This window comes from Indicator indicator, chromosome 16, assembly GCF_027791375.1.
Source record: "Indicator indicator isolate 239-I01 chromosome 16, UM_Iind_1.1, whole genome shotgun sequence".
Taxonomy (NCBI): Eukaryota; Metazoa; Chordata; class Aves; order Piciformes; family Indicatoridae; genus Indicator; species Indicator indicator.
Genome location: NC_072025.1, coordinates 13,998,939 through 14,018,661, shown reverse-complemented (window position 1 = coordinate 14,018,661; position 19,723 = coordinate 13,998,939). Strand labels below are relative to the sequence as shown.

Sequence of the window (19,723 nt, the reverse complement as noted above, 5' to 3'; positions counted from 1 at the left end):
CCCCAGCGCCCCGCCCAGGGCGGGGCAGGGCCAGGGCGGGCGGCGGAGGGAGGGACGGGGCTTGGGGGGGACGTTCAGGCACCTCTGGGCTCTCCTAGGGTCCCCCCACAGGCCCGGGGCTGTCCCGGGGGAATCACAGAATGGTTGGGGTTGGAAGAGACCTTTGAGTCCACTTCTTACCCCACCCCACCAGGTCACCACCAAACCCTGTCCCGCAGCACCGTCTCTCCATATTGGGCCTTGAAACGCCTCCACGGGTGGGGACTCAGCTACTACCCAGCCTGGGAAAGGCCTTGGCAACTGTCAGGGGCAATAAATTGCTCCTTAGGTCCAACCTAAGCCTTCCTTAGAGCACCTCGAGGCCATTTCCTCTCATCCTGTCTCTTGCTCCTTGGAAGAAGAGACTGATCCCCACCTGGCTCCAACCTCCTTTCAGGGAGCTATAGAGTGCCAGAAGGTCTCCCCTCAGCCTCCTTATCTCCAGGCTGAACAGCCCCAGGTCCCTCAGCTGCTCCTCACCAGCCCTGTTCTCCAGACCCTTCAGCAGCTTCCTTGCCCTTCCCTGGGCCTGCTCCAGCCTCTCAATGTCCTCCTTGGAGGGAGGGGCCCAAAACGACCCCAGGATTGGAGGTGCAGCCTCACCAGTGCCCAGTGCAGGGGACAATCACTTCTGCACAGCTGTGGGGTGGGGGGAGGCTCCCCTGTGCTGCCCGTACCCGGTGGAGCAGATATCCTGTCTGGATGCCAGACGGGAGGGGGCTGGCAGCACCGGGTCACAGAGATACAGGTTGGCTTCTTTCCTGTGGTGCAAAGTGTCCACACAAGGAGAACAAAGCTGGCAGGCCCTGTCCCTGGAACATTGAAGGTCAGAGTTGATGTGTCCCTGGGCAGCCTGCTGTAGTTGGAGGTGTCCCTGCTGGCTGCAAGGGGGTTGGAGGAGATGCCCTTTGAGGGTCCCTTCCAACCCAATGCAATCTGTGAATCTGTGACCTAAATCAAGTGTTGTGAGGCCACATTACTGCCACAGGGATGGAAGTTCTCAGCTCAGATGCTCTCCCTCTGCAGAGCTGCAGCTGGCACAGCCTGTGTTTTCTGTAGACACGGTGTGGGAAGCTCTGCTGCAGCTCCAGCAGGCTCAGCTGACAGGAAGGCTCCCAGCTCATGTGCACAACATACATTTGCTGAGTTCCATATGGACAGGCAGCACAGGGACTGGTTCCTGGGAATTAAACAACTCCTGCATTTCAGGCTCAGAAGGTGTCCTGGCTCTTGGCCAGGAGATAGCCATTTGTAGTTCAGGGATGTGCTTTGCTGTCTGTAAAGCTTTCCTTGTTACATGGCAGGTTCTGTGGTGTGAGGATCCTGCTCTGGGGTCACAACCCCATCAATGCTCCAGGCTTGGGGCAGAGTGGCTGGAAAGTGCCCAGTACAGAAAGACCTGGGGGTGCTGATCAATAGCTGCCTGACAATGAGCCAGTGTGTGTGCCCAGGTGGCCAAGAAGGCCACCAGCATCCTGACCTGGATCAGCAATGGTGTGGCCAGCAGGACCAGGGCAAGGATTGTGCCCCTGTACTGGGCACTGGTGAGGCCACACCTCCAATCCTGGTTTCAGTTTTGGGTCCCTCACTCCAGGACGGACATTGAGGAGCTGGAGCAGGTCTAAGGGAAGGGCTTGATGATCTTAAAGGTCTTTCCAACCAAAATGATTCTATGATTTGTTGAGTTCTGTGTCCTTTGTTGTCTGCCATAACAACTCAAACTTTTGCTTCCTGGTTGTGTTTCTGCACATGAGTCTGTGTGGAGAATAACAAACCATGGACCTGATCTGGTGAAGTTGAGCCACTGGACTTCCACTGCCACTTGCTCTGGTTTCCATCTAGTGGAGTCCCTCTGATACTGCCACCTCCTATGGAAGGGCTCACAGCATCAGAGAAGGCTCACAGAAGATGGCTCACAGCCTTCCAGCACCAAGCCTATTGCAAGGATTTAACCTGCACTTGGTATAAACAATGAGCACTTCCTAATCTGAGCTGTTAAAATAGTACTGACAATTGGCATTTTGGGTTCATGACAGTATTAAATTGCTACCATTTAATGCTTGGGGTTTTTTTTTAATATCAAATACTTAGGCTAAGTGTTTTGTCAACCAAATTGAACCATGGGCAAGAGGGATATTTCCTACAGTAAAAAGAGCACCACTGAAGGAGAAGAACTGTGAGAAAGAGAAGCGTGGTGTTCTAATTCATGACTTTTCTTTGACAGAAGCTGGATGACCTTGCAGGGTCCCTTCCCACTCTGGAAGCTGTGGGCACAGAGCACATCCCCAGGCATGGTGTCACCTGGGCAGTGGGCTCTGCCCATGGGGGTGGCAGGGCTGGCACCACTGCCTGTTCTAGAGGCAGCAGCTCTGCCCAGCCTGCAGCTGAGAGCAATCCAGAGGCTCTGAGCTGCTTTGTGTCCTCTTTCCCAGGGAAGATCACAGATGCCTTTAATTCCTTGGCAAGGAAGAGCAATTTTCGAGCCATAAGCAAGAAGCTGGGGCTGGTAGGTCCTCGGTAGGCTGTGTTCCCCCTCTGATCAGTCTGTCCCCATGCCCAGCTCTCCAGGCATGGCACCCTGTGTGGCACAGGCCCAGAGCTGCTGCTCCAGCCAGCTGACAGGCAGCTCCCCTGGGCAGGGGCTCACTGGGGGCTTCCTGGTTACCCACCCTTGGCCCTCAGTGCTCCAGGGGTGCAAATGATTTGATGCAAACTCCAATGATTTGATGATTTATGGCGTTTCTGGCCCTCCCATGCACAGCCCAGCCAGGCTGTGTGGGCTCAGGGTGGCAGGGCCAGGGAGGCAGAAGCTCTGAGCTCTCTTTAGCTGGCTGCAGCCCTGGGGGAGTTGGTGAAGTCCCAAGCAGGCTGGTCCCATACCCACACCTCTGCAGATCCCACGGGTGGATGGAGAGTACGACCTGAAGATGCCTCGGGACATGGCATATGTGTTCAGCGGGGCCTATGTCCCCCTGAGCTGCAAGATCATCGAGCAGGTGAGCCCAGCTTGGAGCTCAGGAGCACCCTCAGCCTGCTCCTCCTGCTAGGGGTGCTGGTGGGGGTCTCTCAGCCTGGGACCTCCCTTGGGCTGGGCCTGATCCCTTGACCCATTCTTCAGGTGCTGGAGCGCCGAGGCTGGCTGGGGCTGGAGGAGGTCGTGCGGCTGCTCAATGGCAATGAGTTTGCAGTCTCAGGTAGGGAGGAGGTTGAAGTGGCTCCAGTGCCTGGCTGGGGATGGGGGGTCCCACAGCTCTGTGCTCCCTCACCCAGACAGCACCGTGGAGGACAACCCCGCCTGGGACTACCAGCGCATCATCCTTGGGCGGTTGCACCTTCTCTGAGATTGCTGCTCTTCGGTTCCTGGGGAAGGAGAGAGGTGGGAGCGGCAGCCGGGGGGAGTGGGCAGGTAGCAGGCTTGGGGGTGCTCCTGTAGTCACGGCGTGAAGGCCACAGGGGCTGTACCAATAAACATCTCTGCCGCTATGCTTCCGGCTCGGCATGGCGCTGTAACCCCACGGGGAGCCTGTGGCGAGGGAGATAGGGCAGCAGTGCCAGGGAGCCCCGGGGCCGCCGCTCCGCCAGTCCTACCCCGGCGGCGCACACGCCAGGTCACGTGGCCTACGCGAAGTCACGTGTCCTCTGTCAAACACTCGCCGCGGAGCGCCGTTGGCGGCGCCAGCGCCGACGCTAGCGGTTGGTTAGAGGCGCCGGGAGCTGTTCGCTTCCATTGGCTGTAGGCCGGCTTGGGGCGGGGTCACGCCGGTGGCTATGGGTAGGGCCGCGGTGACGTAGCGCTGGCGGTGCGCGAGGCCAGTTTAAATCGAAATCCCGAGTAGGGCAGCGGTAAGTGGAGTTACTGAGATTGAAAAGTGAAGCGGAGCGGCACCCGTAAGCGGAGCCACCATGAGCAGTGCTGTCACAAGGCAAAGGTGCGGCACCGAGAGGGGCACGACTCCGAATGAGCTGCGGGGAAGCCGGGACAGGGCAAGGAAGTTGGGGCTGGACACCAGTGAGGGGATCCCTGAGATGAAGTGGAGGGCGCCGGCACCGGGGGGACCTAGGGGAGGTAACGGAGAGACCTGGAACGGGATGAGCTGGGAGATAAGCGGTGAGATCCCGGGACAGCTGGGGCGGCAGGGGAGGCTCGGGGTGGGGCAGGGCGGCGGCACCGGGGGGTGCGGGCTCAGACAGGAAGATGGGAACAGGACAAGCGGTTGGTGGTGCGGCCCCGGGAAGCGGGACAGAGAGTGGGGGAGGCAGGCGGCCAACAATCGTGGTCCCGGTCCCCGCCCGGCGGCGGTTGATGTTCGTTGGGTACCGGTGCTCTCAGTGAGGTGCTGGCGGCCGAGGTCGTGGCGGTCCTGACCGAAGCCATGGCGACGCTGCGAGACATCTGGGAGGAGATCGGAATCCCGGAGGAGCAACGCCTGGAGCGTACCCGTGCGGCCAAAAAGCACATCCAGGTGAGGGGCAGGGGCTTCCTGAAACAAGGGGGTCCCGGGCCTGCTGCTGAGCTCCTTTGGCTGCAGCCAGCCCCCGTGGCTCCTGAGCCGTGAGTCTGGCCATGAGTCCAGAGCCGGCTGGGTCTAGCAGGAGCTCCCAGGGTATTGTTGTACCTCTGCTCTCATCTCCCTTCTGCTGGCCACCTCACGCTGCCCTTCTTTCATTTGTCCCCTGGAGTTTCTCTAGCTATGGTTCCACTGCCCTGCCTGCTCTCTCTGCACATCCCCTTCTTGCTCCCCAGCCCTGTCCCTAACCACCTCTGTGCCTCAGGAGCTTCTGGTCGAGATGGTGGAAGAGGAGGAGAGCCTGAAGGAGCGTCTTCTGGCGAGCATTGAGCTGTGTCAGCAGAAGCTTCACAGTCTCTGCAAGGACCTGCAGCTGGAGCCCTTTGAGGTACAGTATTGAAGTATTGCTTTGCACTCCTGCTGGCAACAGCCTTGTGCTGCCTGGCCTCTCGCTGGGTGTCTTGGTGGCCCTGGAGCTCAAGAAAGCAAACACGTGTTCCAAGCCACTTTTCCTGGTGCCTGGTGGAGCTTTGTGGCTCCTGGCAGGCCAGGCAGTGGGAGATGGCTGTGTGGAGACCGAGTCTCATGTTGTGTGGTGCTGCTGAGTTTGTACCTGCCTGGGGAACGCCTTGGTGAGAACTGGGGGTGGTGCTCCAGGTGTTCAAGAAGCCTCAAAAGGTGACTCAGGTCTGCAAGCTGAGGAGGAGAGGGCTGATTGCTGGGCTTTTGCAGAGAGAAGAGGAAGGAACCATTCTGGAGAGAGAGAAGAGCCTGCGGACACGTGTGGAAGTGCTGCTGAAGCAGAGGAGGGACAGGAAGGAGGAGCTAAAGAACCTGCAAGAGCAGGAGCAAGACCTGTGTGACATCCTCTGCACCGCTCCATTCTCCATCGATGCCAAGGCTGTGCCCAGCCTGGAGGAGCTGGATCGCTATCGGTGTCACTTGGCCTCCCTGGCTGCTGAGAAGGTAAGGGAGGAGGGAGGTGGTGCCACCAAGGTGGCATGCATGGCACTGACTGGGTCCTAACTCTGCTCCTCACCTCAGGAGCAAAGGCAGGAAGAGTTTGTCCACAGCAGGAAGCAAATCATCCTCCTGATGGAGGAGCTGGACCACACTCCAGACACCAGCTTTGAGCAGGATGTGATGAGCAAGGATGAGGAAGCCTTTTGCTTGTCCACAGAAAACCTTGCTGCCCTCCAGGAGCTGCTGTGCCAGGTATGTTGGCATGCTGAAGCTGTGGGTGGGTGCTGGCAGGAGCTGGCATCATGATGTAAGGAGCAGCTACTCAGCTTTCAGCCAGCCTGTGCTAAAATGCCTTGTGGGGAGCTGTTCCAGGATCTTATAACTACAGTTCAGTACCTGAAGGGGACCCACAGGAAGGCTGGGGAGGAACTGTTCAGAAGGGCCTGTGGTGATGGGATGGGTGGCAATGGTTTGAAACTGGTTCAGGGCAGATTTAGGTTGAAGATGGTGAGGAATTTCCTCCTCCTGAGGGTGGTGAGACACTGGAAGAGGTTGGCCAGAGAGGAGGTTGTGAGGCCCTGTGCCTGGAGACATTCAAGATGAGAGCTGATGTGGCCCTGGGCAGCCTGCTGCAGTTGGAGGTGTCCCTGCTGCCTGCAGGGGGTTGGACAAGATGCCCTTTGAGGGTCCCTTGTGGCCCGATGCCATCTGTGAAGGTTGGCAGAGGAGCTGGGGGCTGTGCTGGCAGCAGAGGGAAGGTGCTGCTCGTGCCCCAGGCCAGGCTGGCTGCCCCTGACCCCTGCTCTCCCCTGCAGCTGGAAGCTCGGCGGGCGCTGAACGAAGCTGCGTGTGCAGAGCTGCGCTCCAGGATCCAGACGCTCTGGGAACGGCTGCAGGTCCCCGTGGAGGAGAGAGAGTCCTCTGCAGTGCACATGCCTGGGTGCAGAGCCAGGACCAGGGAAGCTGTAAGGACCTTGCTGTGCCCTGGGAGGGGAGCAGGGGGTGGCCCTGGGCTCAGCACTCCTGTTGATTGAGCCACTGGGCAGGAGATGCTTCCAGCAGTCTCCTCACTGCAGCAGGGTGGCTCTGGAAGTCCTTTTAAAGTTCATTTGCACCCCAAAGCCTTCCATGATTCTATGAAGCAAGCAGGCCAGCTCCTGTTCTCACAAGCAGAGAAGCTGGCAGTTGGTTGTCAGCTGCCTCATCTTGGAGGCTTCTGCAGAGAGCAAATCCTGGCCTGCTCCTCCTTGTGCTGCCTCCTCTGAGGCTGTGCTCTGGTGCTGTTGGCAGCTGCAGTTGGAAGTGGAGCATCTGGAGGAGCTGAAGCTGCAGAACATGAAGGCTGTGATTCAGGCAGCCCGGGCAGAGCTGGCTGACTACTGGGACAGATGTTGCTACAGCCAGGAGCAGAGGGAGGCCTTCAGGCCCTACTACGATGGTGAGTGCTGGCTCTGCCTGCTCGTGGAGCCCCAGAGGGAGCTGCAGGTTGCCTGGGAGCCCCAGGGTCTGCAGTGCCTCTTGAAGCTGCTGTTGCCTCCTCTCCAGAGGACTACACAGAGACCCTGCTTGAGCTCCATGACACGGAGTTGGTGAAGATGAAGAACTATTATGAAGCACACAAGGATCTGTTTGAGGCTGTCCAGAAATGGGAGCAGAACTGGAAGCTGTTCCGGGAGCTGGAGGTATTGTGTGGGCAGGACTGTGGCTGGCTGAGGGCTAGGTCAGAGCAGTGCCTGTCTCTGCTCCCACCTGTAGCAGGCAGCTGGGAAAGGCCAGGGAAGGAGCCCTGGGAAACCAGAGTGGATTGGTGAGGGCATGGGGTGCTTCATCCTGCTCCTGGTGAGCTTTGGGATGGGGGGTGGCTTGCTCCAGGCTCTCTGTCCTGTGCTGGGCTGTCAGGCAGGGTGGTGTGCTGGGTCCTGTGCTGACCTCCCTCCCTTGCCAGAGGAAGGCAACTGACCCCAGCCGCTTCACCAACCGTGGGGGGAGCCTGCTGAAGGAGGAGAAGCAGCGAGCAAAGCTGCAGAAGGTGCTTTCAAAGGTAGGCTGAGCCCTGGAGCAGAAGCCATCGTCCTGGCCAGGGCTGTGCTTTGCTGACCGAGGGGAAGCACAGTGCTTGGAGCCAGCAGGGGCTGTCTCTGTGCGTGGAGACCGCCCCGTTGTGGAGGGCATCCTCTCCACACTATCCTTGTGGCCTCACCAGCTCCAGGATGAGCTGGAGAAGAAGATCCAGGCCTGGCAGCAGGAGCACCAGGCTGTTTTCCTGGTGAAGGGGCAGCAGTTCATGGAGCATGTGAAGGAGCAGTGGCAGCTGTACCAGCAGGAGAAAGAGAAGGAGAAGCAGGAGAGGGTGAGTGTGGAGCTGAACCTGCTGTCTGCTGGTCTGGGGAGCTTGTTCTGCACCAAACAGTAGTGGGCTGGGGACCTTGCCCTGCCTAGGGTGGGGGTTAACTGCCCCAGACACTGCCTGGGGCTCTTGGTGCTGTCACTGTCCTTGTGGTCACCTCTGACAGCAGGCCTGGTGTCCACTGCTGTTGGTGTCTGTGGGTGCTGAGCCTGGCCCCAGCTGTGCCAGAGCCACAGCCCTGCATGCCTGTAAAGCAGAACCTGCTGCTGGGCTGTGCCATGGCCTGCCCTTGCCCTGGCAGCTGCTCCCTGCTGGGTTTCCAAGCTCAATTTCCCTCTGCAGCAGCTGAAGAGGAGCCGTGAGACTGAGGCAGAGCTGGTGGATGGCAGCACCTCGCTGATGCCCAGCAAGCGCCGGGTGCTCGGCCCACACACACCTGGCCAAGTAAGGAAGGTAAAGCTCTTTGTGCCTGGCTGGCACACTGCTAGGAGCTGAGTACTCTACCCGGGATGGAGACATGTCTGAGGCTGCCCTGACACTGTGCAGGGATGCAGGGACAGTTCTGTGCCACAGAACTAAACCAGAACTGCCCTCTGGAGGGCTCCTGGTGCTTGGCACTGCTGTGCAAAATCAGTGAAAGGCTCTCATCCCTGCCTCGTTCCTGTGCTCTGTCTAAACCCAGCCTCTCCCCACAGCTCCGGCCAACTCGGACCCCTGGCCCCATGACCCCGAAGACCCCCAGGCCTGGCTACAGGGAGCAGAACAAGGAGAACGTGGCCCAGCAGCACGGAACCACCCTGAGCGGTGGGTGCACCCCCACAGCCCCTGCCCAGCATAGCCTCGGCATTAACTCTGTTCCCAGCACCTATTCTGCCTTTGCGGTAATTCACCTCTCCTACCCTCACCTCCCTGTGGTGGGCGGCACAGGGGCTGTGCCCTCTGCTCCCTGGGCATCACACAAGGCTCTACAGCCAGGCCCTTGACGCAAGGTGTGGGGCTGAGACAGGCACAGGCTGAGCCTGGGGGGTGGTAATGCTCTCCCCAGAGGGCTCAGCAGGGCTGTGCCTGTCCCTCAGTGTTGTTTGGGGCTCTAAGCAACCTGCTCTAGTTGCAGATGTCTCTGCTGACTGCCCGGGTCTTGGAGTGGAGGAGCTTGCAGGGTCCCTTCCCCCCTCTGTCTCTGTGCTTCTTCCCAGGACAGCTGCCTAGCAGCAGGAGGGAGGGACACGTCTCCAGCCTAGGGCTGTTCCCAGCTTTGTCCTGATGCTCCAAGGCTTTTCTCACCTACTTGCCGTTAACACTTTCCTACCCTCTCCTGAAGCAAGATGTGAGGGGTGCCCAAAGCAGCTGGAGCTGCCTGCTCTGCCCTCCCCAGGAGCTGCTCCTGCTTCCCCACACCAACTCTGTGTCCTCCTCACCCTCTCCCCCTTCTTGTCTCCCCAGCGTGAACTTTCCAGGGCATCAACGTCGGACAGCATCCTCAACTCCACTGCCACCACTGCCTTCTGCCACGGTGCTGCTGCCTCCAGCTGCCCCTAGCTGCCGGGAGGGAGTCACTGTGTAGGCAGGGCTCAGGCAGCTGTCCCTTTGCCTGCCTCTGGGGCACTGGACTCAGCCTGGCTGCAAGCTGGGCACATTGGGATCCTACCCCAGCTGCAGGGAGGGGGATCTGAGGGGCCTGCGCAGCACGGTACTTCATCTAGGGTAAGCAAGAGCTGTTTTATATAAATAGGTGTTGTAGAAAATAAATGTTTAAGAATAATAATTTCAATAAAGCTTGGAGTCACTGTTCCCAGTCTGGCCCTTGCCTGTCCTTAGCATGGGTGGGGCCACAGTCCTACTCCCGGCTCTGAGCCCTGTTCACCATGGGGGGGAGGGGGGGTGGGCTAAACCCGACCCGATCCTCCTGCCAGGCTGCCTGCCCCATCCCTGAAAGCAAAGAGCGGCCAGGGTCCTGGCAGCAGGGGGGCAGGAGCAGAGCCTGCCCATGTCCTCCTCATGCCTCTGGCATCCAGCCCCAGGGCTCACACACCACCTCCTGTGTTTTTGGTGGGGTCTTAAGTTTCTTATTCCATTGGTTGGTCCGGGGGTGTTTTTCACCCACTCTTGGATCAAGTTCTATTGTGTTAGAAGTTCTTGTCAAGCTCTGACTTTGCCTTCTAACCCATAGAGCAGAGAAATAAGAAAGGAAGCTTGTAGAACATTGTGGCAGTAGGGGCTGAGGAAAAAACGTCCAAGCGCTTCCTGCTGCCATGGGAGGTGAGGAGAGGAGGGGGCTGGGAGGGACCCCCATTGGACTTGAGGAGAAAAACTCAACAGGACCTGGCACGGGGTGCTGGCAGCCCAGGAAGCAACCCTGTCCTGGGTCTGCACACCACCTCCTCTGCCTGTTCCCTGCTGCCAGGTACGTGCTTAGAGGTGGTGTTGTCCCTGTGTCCCAGCTGCCTGTCTTTCCCTTAACCTAGGGTCTGGGGCCTCTGCAACAGCTCCTCAGCTGTTCTGCCAGTGAGGGAGGGCAGATGAGAGCTCCCTGGTCCAAACAGCTCCAGCCAGGACGCTGCAGTGCCTCCCACAACTCCCAGCAGCCAGCAGTAGGAAGCAGAAGACAAAAGCTGCTCCTGGAGGGTTGGCATCACTTACCCCAGCCCCAGGTGCAGAGCTCACCCCCTCCTGCAAACCAGACAGCACACCTCAGCCTGCACCCAGACTGGTGCCAGCCTCTGCCCCACCTCAGGTGGCCCCCTCCTGTTGCCAGGCACCACCCAGGGCCAGGCTGGTGCCTGTGCCCCTGGCAGGGACTCACGTGTGACAGCAGCTGTGTGCCGGGACCCACAGCTGACCCTGCTGACCTCCAGCTGCTGGGGCAGATCCAGCAGGGCCGGGAAGGCCTGGATGGAGATGAAGGCAGCCTCGGCCCCCGGCTGCTCCTGGCACGGTGCCACCTCAGCGTGCCCTGGGGAGAGCCAGCTCTCAGCTGCTGGAAGAGACCAGGCCCCACCAGGCTGGAAGCCCCAGCAGCAGCAGCAGCAGCACCCTCACCTGCACCTGTGTCCTTGGCCTGTGCCTGCTCTTCTGCCAGTGCTTTGCAGGGCAGTGCCAGCTGGCCAGACTCGTTCCAGCCCCACATGTAGAGATCTCCTGCCTCTGTGGGGGGCAGAGCATCAGGGGGGCTGCAGAGCAGAGCTCAGCCCTAAACCTCCCCAGCAGTGGCAGTGTCTGTGTGCTCCAGGGGACTGGCACCAGCCATGCGTGGCACAGCACTGTGGCACTGGGCTCCCCTGCGACCAGGGTCACAGAGGACAGTTCCTGCTGGAGCCCCCCTGCACCCAGCACAGCCTCTCACCACTGATGCTGGCCGAATGCCACCCCCCAGCTGCCACTGCTGTCATGGGCACACCACCCAACGCCTCCACCAGTCGTGGCTGCTGCTCTGACTCCAGGGTGCCATGGCCAAGCTGCCCATGCCTGTGAGGAGACACAGGTGGGCAGACAGATGGACACCTCCCACACTGCACTGCCCCCCCTGTGACCTACCGTCCTCACTGAGCCCCTCCTGTTTGTGCTGCTGCCAGCCCCTGGTTCTCCAGTACCCCCAACAGCAGGGAGTGCAGCGGGGGCACAGGGGAGGGAAGGAGGGTGCCCCTGTGCCCATGGGGAGGCTGGTATGCAGCAGGCACAACGTGTGAGATGAGTCCCTGTGGTCCTGGAGGTGCTGTGTGGTGACTGGCACAGTCCTGAGCCGTGAGTTAGTGTAGAACCAGCAGGCTGGGCACAGCTTCTCAAGGCAATGCTGAGCCACCACCAGCATGGTGCCAGCAAGCAAGTGCAGGGATCCCACGAGAGGACAAGCTGGGGCTTATCCCAGGGTGGCACGAGCCCCCATGATGAGCATTTCACATTGTGGGCACACAAAGGAGGGCAGGACCTGGACCACATGCCCCAGTGTGTGAAACACTGCGTGGGCAAGCTGTGTGCCCCCGTGGGTGCTGCCAGTTCTGCCTGAGAGAAGGTGAAGGCTGCAAGGGGGGCACACAACACCTGGCACCACTCAGGCTGGCATAGCCTGAGCTACTGAGGGCAGACACATGGCTGAGGGGGAGGGCCAGCTCCAGAACGGGGAAGGAGCCAAGCAGCAGGGGGAGGAGGTGCCCAATACAGGCCCTACCTGTGCTAAGACAGTCGAGGGCCAAGCTGGGAACAGTGATGGCAACCTTTATTAAATACTTTTTCTATAACATACATTTTCTACAACACCTACTTATATAAAACAGCTCTTGGTTACCATACATGAAGTGCCGTGCTTCTGGAAGCCCCTCAGATCCCCCTCCCTGCAGCTGGGGTGGGGTCCCTCAGCAGCATGCCCAGCTTGCAGCCAGGCTGACCCAGTGCCCCGGGGGCAGGCAGAGGGGCAGCTGCCTGAGCCCTGCCTGCACAGTGACTCCCTCCCTCCCGGCAGCTAGGGGCAGCTGGAGGCAGCAGCACCGTGGCAGAAGGCAGTGGTGGCAGTGGAGTTGAGGATGCTGTCCGACTTTGATGCCTTGGAAAGTTCACGCTGGGGAGACAAGAAGGGGGAGAGGGTGAGGAGGGGATGGAGCTGGTGTGGGGAAAGCAGGGCAGGGCAGGCAGCTCCAGCTGCTTTGGGCACCCCTCACATCTTGCTTCAGGAGAGGGCAGGAAAGTGTTAACGGCAAGTAGGTGAGAAAAGCCTTGGAGCCACAGGACAAAGCTGGGAACAGCCCCAGGCTGGGGACGTGTCCCTCCCTCCTGCTGCTAAGGCAGCTTGGGAAGAAGCACAGAGCCAGAGGGGGGAAGGGACCCTGCAAGCTCCTCCACTCTAATCCCCCACAGTCAGGAGAGAGGTCTGCAACTAGAGCAGGCTACTCAGAGCGCCCAAGAACCTAACCTGCACTGGGTTCAGGGATGGAACATCTCCTACCTCTCTGGGGAAGCAGCCCTCACTGTTAAACATTTCTCCCTTCTCTCTGGTCTGAATCTCTCCCTATTAGTTCCAACCATCACCCCTTGTCCTGTCACAACAGGCCCTGCTAAAGTCTGGCCTCAGCTTTCTGATCAATCCTTTGCAGTCCTGAAAAGCCACCAGAAAGTCTCCTTTGAGCAATCCAAGCACTATGCTGGATCTGGGAAAAGCAGAGTGGCTGACCCTGAGCACAAGGATGGAACACTGGGGGATAGGCACAGCCGTGCCCAGCTGCAGGATGAGGGAACAGCCAGTAGGACTCTGCTTCTATCACAGACCCACAGCCTCCCTCCTCCAAGCCTGTGGGATGCCAGCCCAGCTGTAGGAAAGCCTTGGCACAGCCTGGGGTGCTCCACACTCTGGCTGCCATAGGGAAGGGACAGTGTGGCCTTCCAGCCACACAAGGTGCTGGAGTTTAGGTTTGGGCATGCAACGAGGCAGCCAAAAAAGGCTTCCCCAGGCCAGGGGGATCAGGGGACCCTTGCTCCCCTCTCCTAGGGGCTTAGTAAGACAGGGACAGAGCACTGCTGATGCCAGCTACCCACCCAGGCCCCCATGCTGAGCCCTGGAGAGCGTCACCACCCGCAGGCCACACCTCAACAAGTGACTCAGACAGCAGGGGCAGGGAGAGGTTTTTCTGGAGCAGCTGGAGACAGATCCCTCTGGGGAGAGCAGGGCTGCTGCAGGGCTGCTGCAGGGCTCTGCCCCTGCCCAGGGAGGGGACATGGCCCCCACACCAGAATTACCCTGTCCCCATGGGGCTGCTCAGAGTCTGTGTGACACCAGCAGTCCCAGCCTCAGCCCCACACCTCCCTTCCGGGGAGTGGCTGCAGAGCCCTGGGGGGTGCCCAGGGAGCACGGGGCACAGCCCCTGTGCCGCCCACCACAGGGAGGTGAGGGTAGGAGAGGTGAATTACCGCAAAGGCAGAATAGGTGCTGGGAACAGAGTTAATGCCGAGGCTATGCTGGGCAGGGGCTGTGGGGGTGCACCCACCGCTCAGGGTGGTTCCGTGCTGCTGGGCCACGTTCTCCTTGTTCTGCTCCCTGTAGCCAGGCCTGGGGGTCTTCGGGGTCATGGGGCCAGGGGTCCGAGGTGGCCGGAGCTGTGGGGAGAGGCTGGGGTCAGATGGGGCACAGGAACCTGGCAGGGCTGGGGAGCTGTGCTGGTTTAGCCACCCATGGCACAGCGGCACCAAGCACCAGGAGCCCTCCAGAGTACAGTTCTGGTCCCAAAACCATCCAGCACCACACCCACTCTTGGAAGGTCCTCCAAGCTGCAGGCCTGGCACAGAAGAATAGTGATAAGCCTCCAGCACAGAAGGAAGGGTCCCAAACACTGCTGTTACTCCCCCTTCTTCTCCCTCAGGTCCCCAAAAGCATCTTGCCAGGGTGGTGGCAGCACAGCACAGCAGGAGGGGACAAACAGGGGCCCTTGCACCCCAGGAGCTTGGAAGGGGAGCCAGCAAAGCGCAGCATACCAGGAGCTGGAGCTGTGCTGTCCCAGCTCCTCCTCTCCTTACCTTCCCTGCAGAAGGTGGCAGCCGTGACAGGGGTGAGTGGCAGCAGGTTTGCCCGAAAACAGAGCGAACGGTGCTGTTGGGCGTGCAGATGGAGGTGCCATTGAGCTAAGGGCAACAGAAGAGGACATGTCACACAGGGAAGAACCAGGCAGCTGCACCATACCAGGAAAACCAGGGTGGGAAACCTAGCTAGTTGTGTCCAGGGAAAACAGAGGAGACCACAGCATAGGCCTTTTCCCTGCTTCTGGGTGATGCATTGAACTAAAAACAGTGAGGATTCAGAACGGAGAAACATTTGGCACTGAGGGTGGAGAGAACCTGAGCCAGGCTGCCGAGAGGGGCATCTCCAACCTCATCCCTTTCACCACTCCAGCTCAGGTTGTTTGGGGCCATGAGCAACCTGCTCTAGTTGCAGACGTCCCTGGGGGATGCAGGAGGATGAGCTCAAAATGCTCCTTCCCACCCAAACCAGTCTGGGACTCTATGGTTCTGTTGCCCTGAACTATTCCTGCATCCCTGCACGTGGCCAGGGCAACCCTAAACATGTCTCCATCCCGGGTAGAGTACTCAGCTCCTAGCAGTGTGCCAGCCAGGCACAAAGAGCTTTACCTTCCTTACTTGGCCAGGTGTGTGTGGGCCGAGCACCCGGCGCTTGCTGGGCGTCCGGGGGGTGCTGCCGAACATCATCTCCACCTCAGTCTCACGGCTCCTCTTCAGCTGCTGCAGAGGGAATTGAGCTTGGAAACCCAGCAGGGAGCAGCTGCCAGGGCTTTACAGGCATGCAGGGCTGTGGCTCTGGCACAGCTGGGGCCAGGCTCAGCACCCACAGACACCAACAGCAGTGGACACCAGGCCTGCTGTCAGAGGTGACCACAAGGACAGTGACAGCACCAAGAGCCCCAGGCAGTGTCTGGGGCAGTTAACCCCCACCCTAGGCAGGGCAAGGTCCCCAGCCCACTACTGTTTGGTGCAGAACAAGCTCCCCAGACCAGCAGACAGCAGGTTCAGCTCCACACTCACCCTCTCCTGCTTCTCCTTCTCTTTCTCCTGCTGGTACAGCTGCCACTGCTCCTTCACATGCTCCATGAACTGCTGCCCCTTCACCAGGAAAACAGCCTGGTGCTCCTGCTGCCAGGCCTGGATCTTCTTCTCCAGCTCATCCTGGAGCTGGTGAGGCCACAAGGATAGTGTGGAGAGGATGCCCTCCACAACGGGGCCGTCTCCACGCACAGAGACAGCCCCTGCTGGCTCCAAGCACTGTGCTTCCCCTCGGTCAGCAAAGCACAGGCCTGGCCAGGACGATGGCTTCTGCTCCAGGGCTCAGCCTACCTTTGAAAGCACCTTCTGCAGCTTTGCTCGCTGCTTCTCCTCCTTCAGCAGGCTCCCCCCACGGTTGGTGAAGCGGCTGGGGTCAGTTGCCTTCCTCTGGCAAGGGAGGGAGGTCAGCACAGGACCCAGCACACCACCCTGCCTGACAGCCCAGCACAGGACAGAGAGCCTGGAGCAAGCCACCCCCCATCCCAAAGCTCACCAGGAGCAGGATGAAGCACCCCATGCCCTCACCAATCCACTCTGGTTTCCCAGGGCTCCTTCCCTGGCCTTTCCCAGCTGCCTGCTACAGGTGGGAGCAGAGACAGGCACTGCTCTGACCTAGCCCTCAGCCAGCCACAGTCCTGCCCACACAATACCTCCAGCTCCAGGAACAGCTTCCAGTTCTGCTCCCATTTCTGGACAGCCTCAAACAGATCCTTGTGTGCTTCATAATCGTTCTTCATCTTCACCACCTCCGTGTCATGGAGCTCAAGCAGGGTCTCTGTGTAGTCCTCTGGAGAGGAGGCAACAGCAGCTTCAAGAGGCACTGCAGACCCTGGGGCTCCCAGGCAACCTGCAGCTCCCTCTGGAGCTCCACGAGCAGGCAGAGCCAGCACTCACCATCGTAGTAGGGCCTGAAGGCCTCCCTCTGCTCCTGGCTGTAGCAACATCTGTCCCAGTAGTCAGCCAGCTCTGCCCGGGCTGCCTGAATCACAGCCTTCATGTTCTGCAGCTTCAGCTCCTCCAGATGCTCCACTTCCAACTGCAGCTGCCAACAGCACCAGAGCACAGCCTCAGAGGAGGCAGCACAAGGAGGAGCAGGCCAGGATTTGCTCTCTGCAGAAGCCTCCAAGATGAGGCAGCTGACAACCAACTGCCAGCTTCTCTGCTTGTGAGAACAGGAGCTGGCCTGCTTGCTTCATAGAATCATGGAAGGCTTTGGGGTGCAAATGAACTTTAAAAGGACTTCCAGAGCCACCCTGCTGCAGTGAGGAGACTGCTGGAAGCATCTCCTGCCCAGTGGCTCAATCAACAGGAGTGCTGAGCCCAGGGCCACCCCCTGCTCCCCTCCCAAGGCACAGCAAGGTCCTTACAGCTTCCCTGGTCCTGGCTCTGCACCCAGGCATGTGCACTGCAGAGGACTCTCTCTCCTCCACGGGGACCTGCAGCCGTTCCCAGAGCGTCTGGATCCTGGAGCGCAGCTCTGCACACGCAGCTTCGTTCAGCGCCCGCCGAGCTTCCAGCTGCAGGGGAGAGCAGGGGTCAGGGGCAGCCAGCCTGGCCTGGGGCACGAGCAGCACCTTCCCTCTGCTGCCAGCACAGCCCCCAGCTCCTCTGCCAACCTTCACAGATGGCATCGGGCCACAAGGGACCCTCAAAGGGCATCTTGTCCAACCCCCTGCAGGCAGCAGGGACACCTCCAACTGCAGCAGGCTGCCCAGGGCCACATCAGCTCTCATCTTGAATGTCTCCAGGCACAGGGCCTCACAACCTCCTCTCTGGCCAACCTCTTCCAGTGTCTCACCACCCTCAGGAGGAGGAAATTCCTCACCATCTTCAACCTAAATCTGCCCTGAACCAGTTTCAAACCATTGCCACCCATCCCATCACCACAGGCCCTTCTGAACAGTTCCTCCCCAGCCTTCCTGTGGGTCCCCTTCAGGTACTGAACTGTAGTTATAAGATCCTGGAACAGCTCCCCACAAGGCATTTTAGCACAGGCTGGCTGAAAGCTGAGTAGCTGCTCCTTACATCATGATGCCAGCTCCTGCCAGCACCCACCCACAGCTTCAGCATGCCAACATACCTGGCACAGCAGCTCCTGGAGGGCAGCAAGGTTTTCTGTGGACAAGCAAAAGGCTTCCACATCCTCATCCACCACATCCTGCTCAAAGCTGGTGTCTGGAGTGTGGTCCAGCTCCTCCATCAGGAGGATGATTTGCTTCCTGCTGTGGACAAACTCTTCCTGCCTTTGCTCCTGAGGTGAGGAGCAGAGTTAGGACCCAGTCAGTGCCATGCATGCCACCTTGGTGGCACCACCTCCCTCCTCCCTTACCTTCTCAGCAGCCAGGGAGGCCAAGTGACACCGATAGCGATCCAGCTCCTCCAGGCTGGGCACAGCCTTGGCATCGATGGAGAATGGAGTGGTGCAGAGGATGTCACACAGGTCTTGCTCCTGCTCTTGCAGGTTCTTTAGCTCCTCCTTCCTGTCCCTCCTCTGCTTCAGCAGCACTTCCACACGTGTCCGCAGGCTCTTCTCTCTCTCCAGAATGGTTCCTTCCTCCTCTCTCTGCAAAAGCCCAGCAATCAGCCCTCTCCTCCTCAGCTTGCAGACCTGAGTCACCTTTTGAGGCTTCTTGAACACCTGGAGCACCACCCCCAGTTCTCACCAAGGCGTTCCCCAGGCAGGTACAAACTCAGCAGCACCACACAACATGAGACTCGGTCTCCACACAGCCATCTCCCACTGCCTGGCCTGCCAGGAGCCACAAAGCTCCACCAGGCACCAGGAAAAGTGGCTTGGAACACGTGTTTGCTTTCTTGAGCTCCAGGGCCACCAAGACACCCAGCGAGAGGCCAGGCAGCACAAGGCTGTTGCCAGCAGGAGTGCAAAGCAATACTTCAATACTTTACCTCAAAGGGCTCCAGCTGCAGGTCCTTGCAGAGACTGTGAAGCTTCTGCTGACACAGCTCAATGCTCGCCAGAAGACGCTCCTTCAGGCTCTCCTCCTCTTCCACCATCTTGACCAGAAGCTCCTGAGGCACAGAGGTGGTTAGGGACAGGGCTGGGGAGCAAGAAGGGGATGTGCAGAGAGAGCAGGCAGGGCAGTGGAACCATAGCTAGAGAAACTCCAGGGGACAAATGAAAGAAGGGCAGCGTGAGGTGGCCAGCAGAAGGGAGATGAGAGCAGAGGTACAACAATACCCTGGGAGCTCCTGCTAGACCCAGCCGGCTCTGGACTCATGGCCAGACTCACGGCTCAGGAGCCACGGGGGCTGGCTGCAGCCAAAGGAGCTCAGCAGCAGGCCCGGGACCCCCTTGTTTCAGGAAGCCCCTGCCCCTCACCTGGATGTGCTTTTTGGCCGCACGGGTACGCTCCAGGCGTTGCTCCTCCGGGATTCCGATCTCCTCCCAGATGTCTCGCAGCGTCGCCATGGCTTCGGTCAGGACCGCCACGACCTCGGCCGCCAGCACCTCACTGAGAGCACCGGTACCCAACGAACATCAACCGCCGCCGGGCGGGGACCGGGACCACGATTGTTGGCCGCCTGCCTCCCCCACTCTCTGTCCCGCTTCCCGGGGCCGCACCACCAACCGCTTGTCCTGTTCCCATCTTCCTGTCTGAGCCCGCACCCCCCGGTGCCGCCGCCCTGCCCCACCCCGAGCCTCCCCTGCCGCCCCAGCTGTCCCGGGATCTCACCGCTTATCTCCCAGCTCATCCCGTTCCAGGTCTCTCCGTTACCTCCCCTAGGTCCCCCGGTCCCGCGCCGTCCACCTGATCCGAAGATCCCCCTTCCCGGTGCCCTGCCTCACCTCCCTCTTGCCCTGTACTGGCTTCCCCACAACGGCTCCCCAGCCCCTCACCTCTTCCTTGCGGCGGCTCTGCTCATGGTAGCTCCGCTTACGGCTGGCGCTCCGCTCACGGGCCGCTGCGCTTCGTTTCGTTTCTCCTCTCTCTAACTCCACTTATTGCAATCCCGCTCACGACAACTCTGCCTCTCTCGCCTCCCGTCACCGATTTAAACTGGCCTCGCGCACCGCCAGCGCTACGTCACCGCGGCCCTACCCATAACCGCCGCTGTGACCCCGCCCCAAGCCGGCCTCCAGCCAATGGAAGCGAACAGCTCCCGCCGCCTCTAACCAACCACTAGCGTCGGCGATGGCGCAGCCAACGGCGCTCCGCGGCGCGTGTTGGAGAGCGGCTACGTGACGTCGCATGTGCGCCGGGGACAGGACTGGCGGAGCCGCGGCCCCGGGGCTCCCTGGCACTGCTGCCCTATCCCCCTCGCCACAGGCTGCCCGTGGGGTTACAGCACCATGCCGAGCCGGAGGCAT

At 60.0% G+C, this 19,723-nt stretch overlaps 2 protein-coding genes across 2 annotated transcripts; one reads left to right on the top strand and one right to left on the bottom strand.

The window, feature by feature from the left end:
- The first annotated feature begins 3,942 nt into the window (after nucleotides 1-3,942).
- On the top strand, nucleotides 3,943-9,396 carry LOC128971972 (protein regulator of cytokinesis 1-like). Its single transcript, XM_054387732.1, has 13 exons — nucleotides 3,943-4,286; nucleotides 4,370-4,502; nucleotides 4,813-4,935; nucleotides 5,280-5,513; nucleotides 5,592-5,762; nucleotides 6,326-6,475; nucleotides 6,801-6,948; nucleotides 7,056-7,192; nucleotides 7,456-7,551; nucleotides 7,714-7,860; nucleotides 8,200-8,310; nucleotides 8,553-8,738; nucleotides 9,301-9,396. Exons 1-13 carry the CDS (start codon nucleotides 3,943-3,945, stop codon nucleotides 9,394-9,396), a joined length of 2,076 nt encoding a protein of 691 aa, XP_054243707.1.
- Nucleotides 9,397-9,694: 298 nt separating this feature from the next.
- LOC128971971 (protein regulator of cytokinesis 1-like) lies at nucleotides 9,695-19,723 on the bottom strand. The gene is made up of 17 exons (XM_054387731.1): nucleotides 19,455-19,723; nucleotides 18,734-18,866; nucleotides 18,301-18,423; nucleotides 17,723-17,956; nucleotides 17,474-17,644; nucleotides 16,761-16,910; nucleotides 16,288-16,435; nucleotides 16,044-16,180; nucleotides 15,685-15,780; nucleotides 15,376-15,522; nucleotides 14,965-15,075; nucleotides 14,356-14,460; nucleotides 13,753-13,938; nucleotides 12,340-12,409; nucleotides 10,897-11,001; nucleotides 10,661-10,810; nucleotides 9,695-9,786 (listed from the first exon to the last, which is right to left on the bottom strand). The coding sequence occupies exons 1-17, from the start codon at nucleotides 19,721-19,723 to the stop codon at nucleotides 9,695-9,697; spliced, it is 2,427 nt and encodes an 808-aa protein (XP_054243706.1).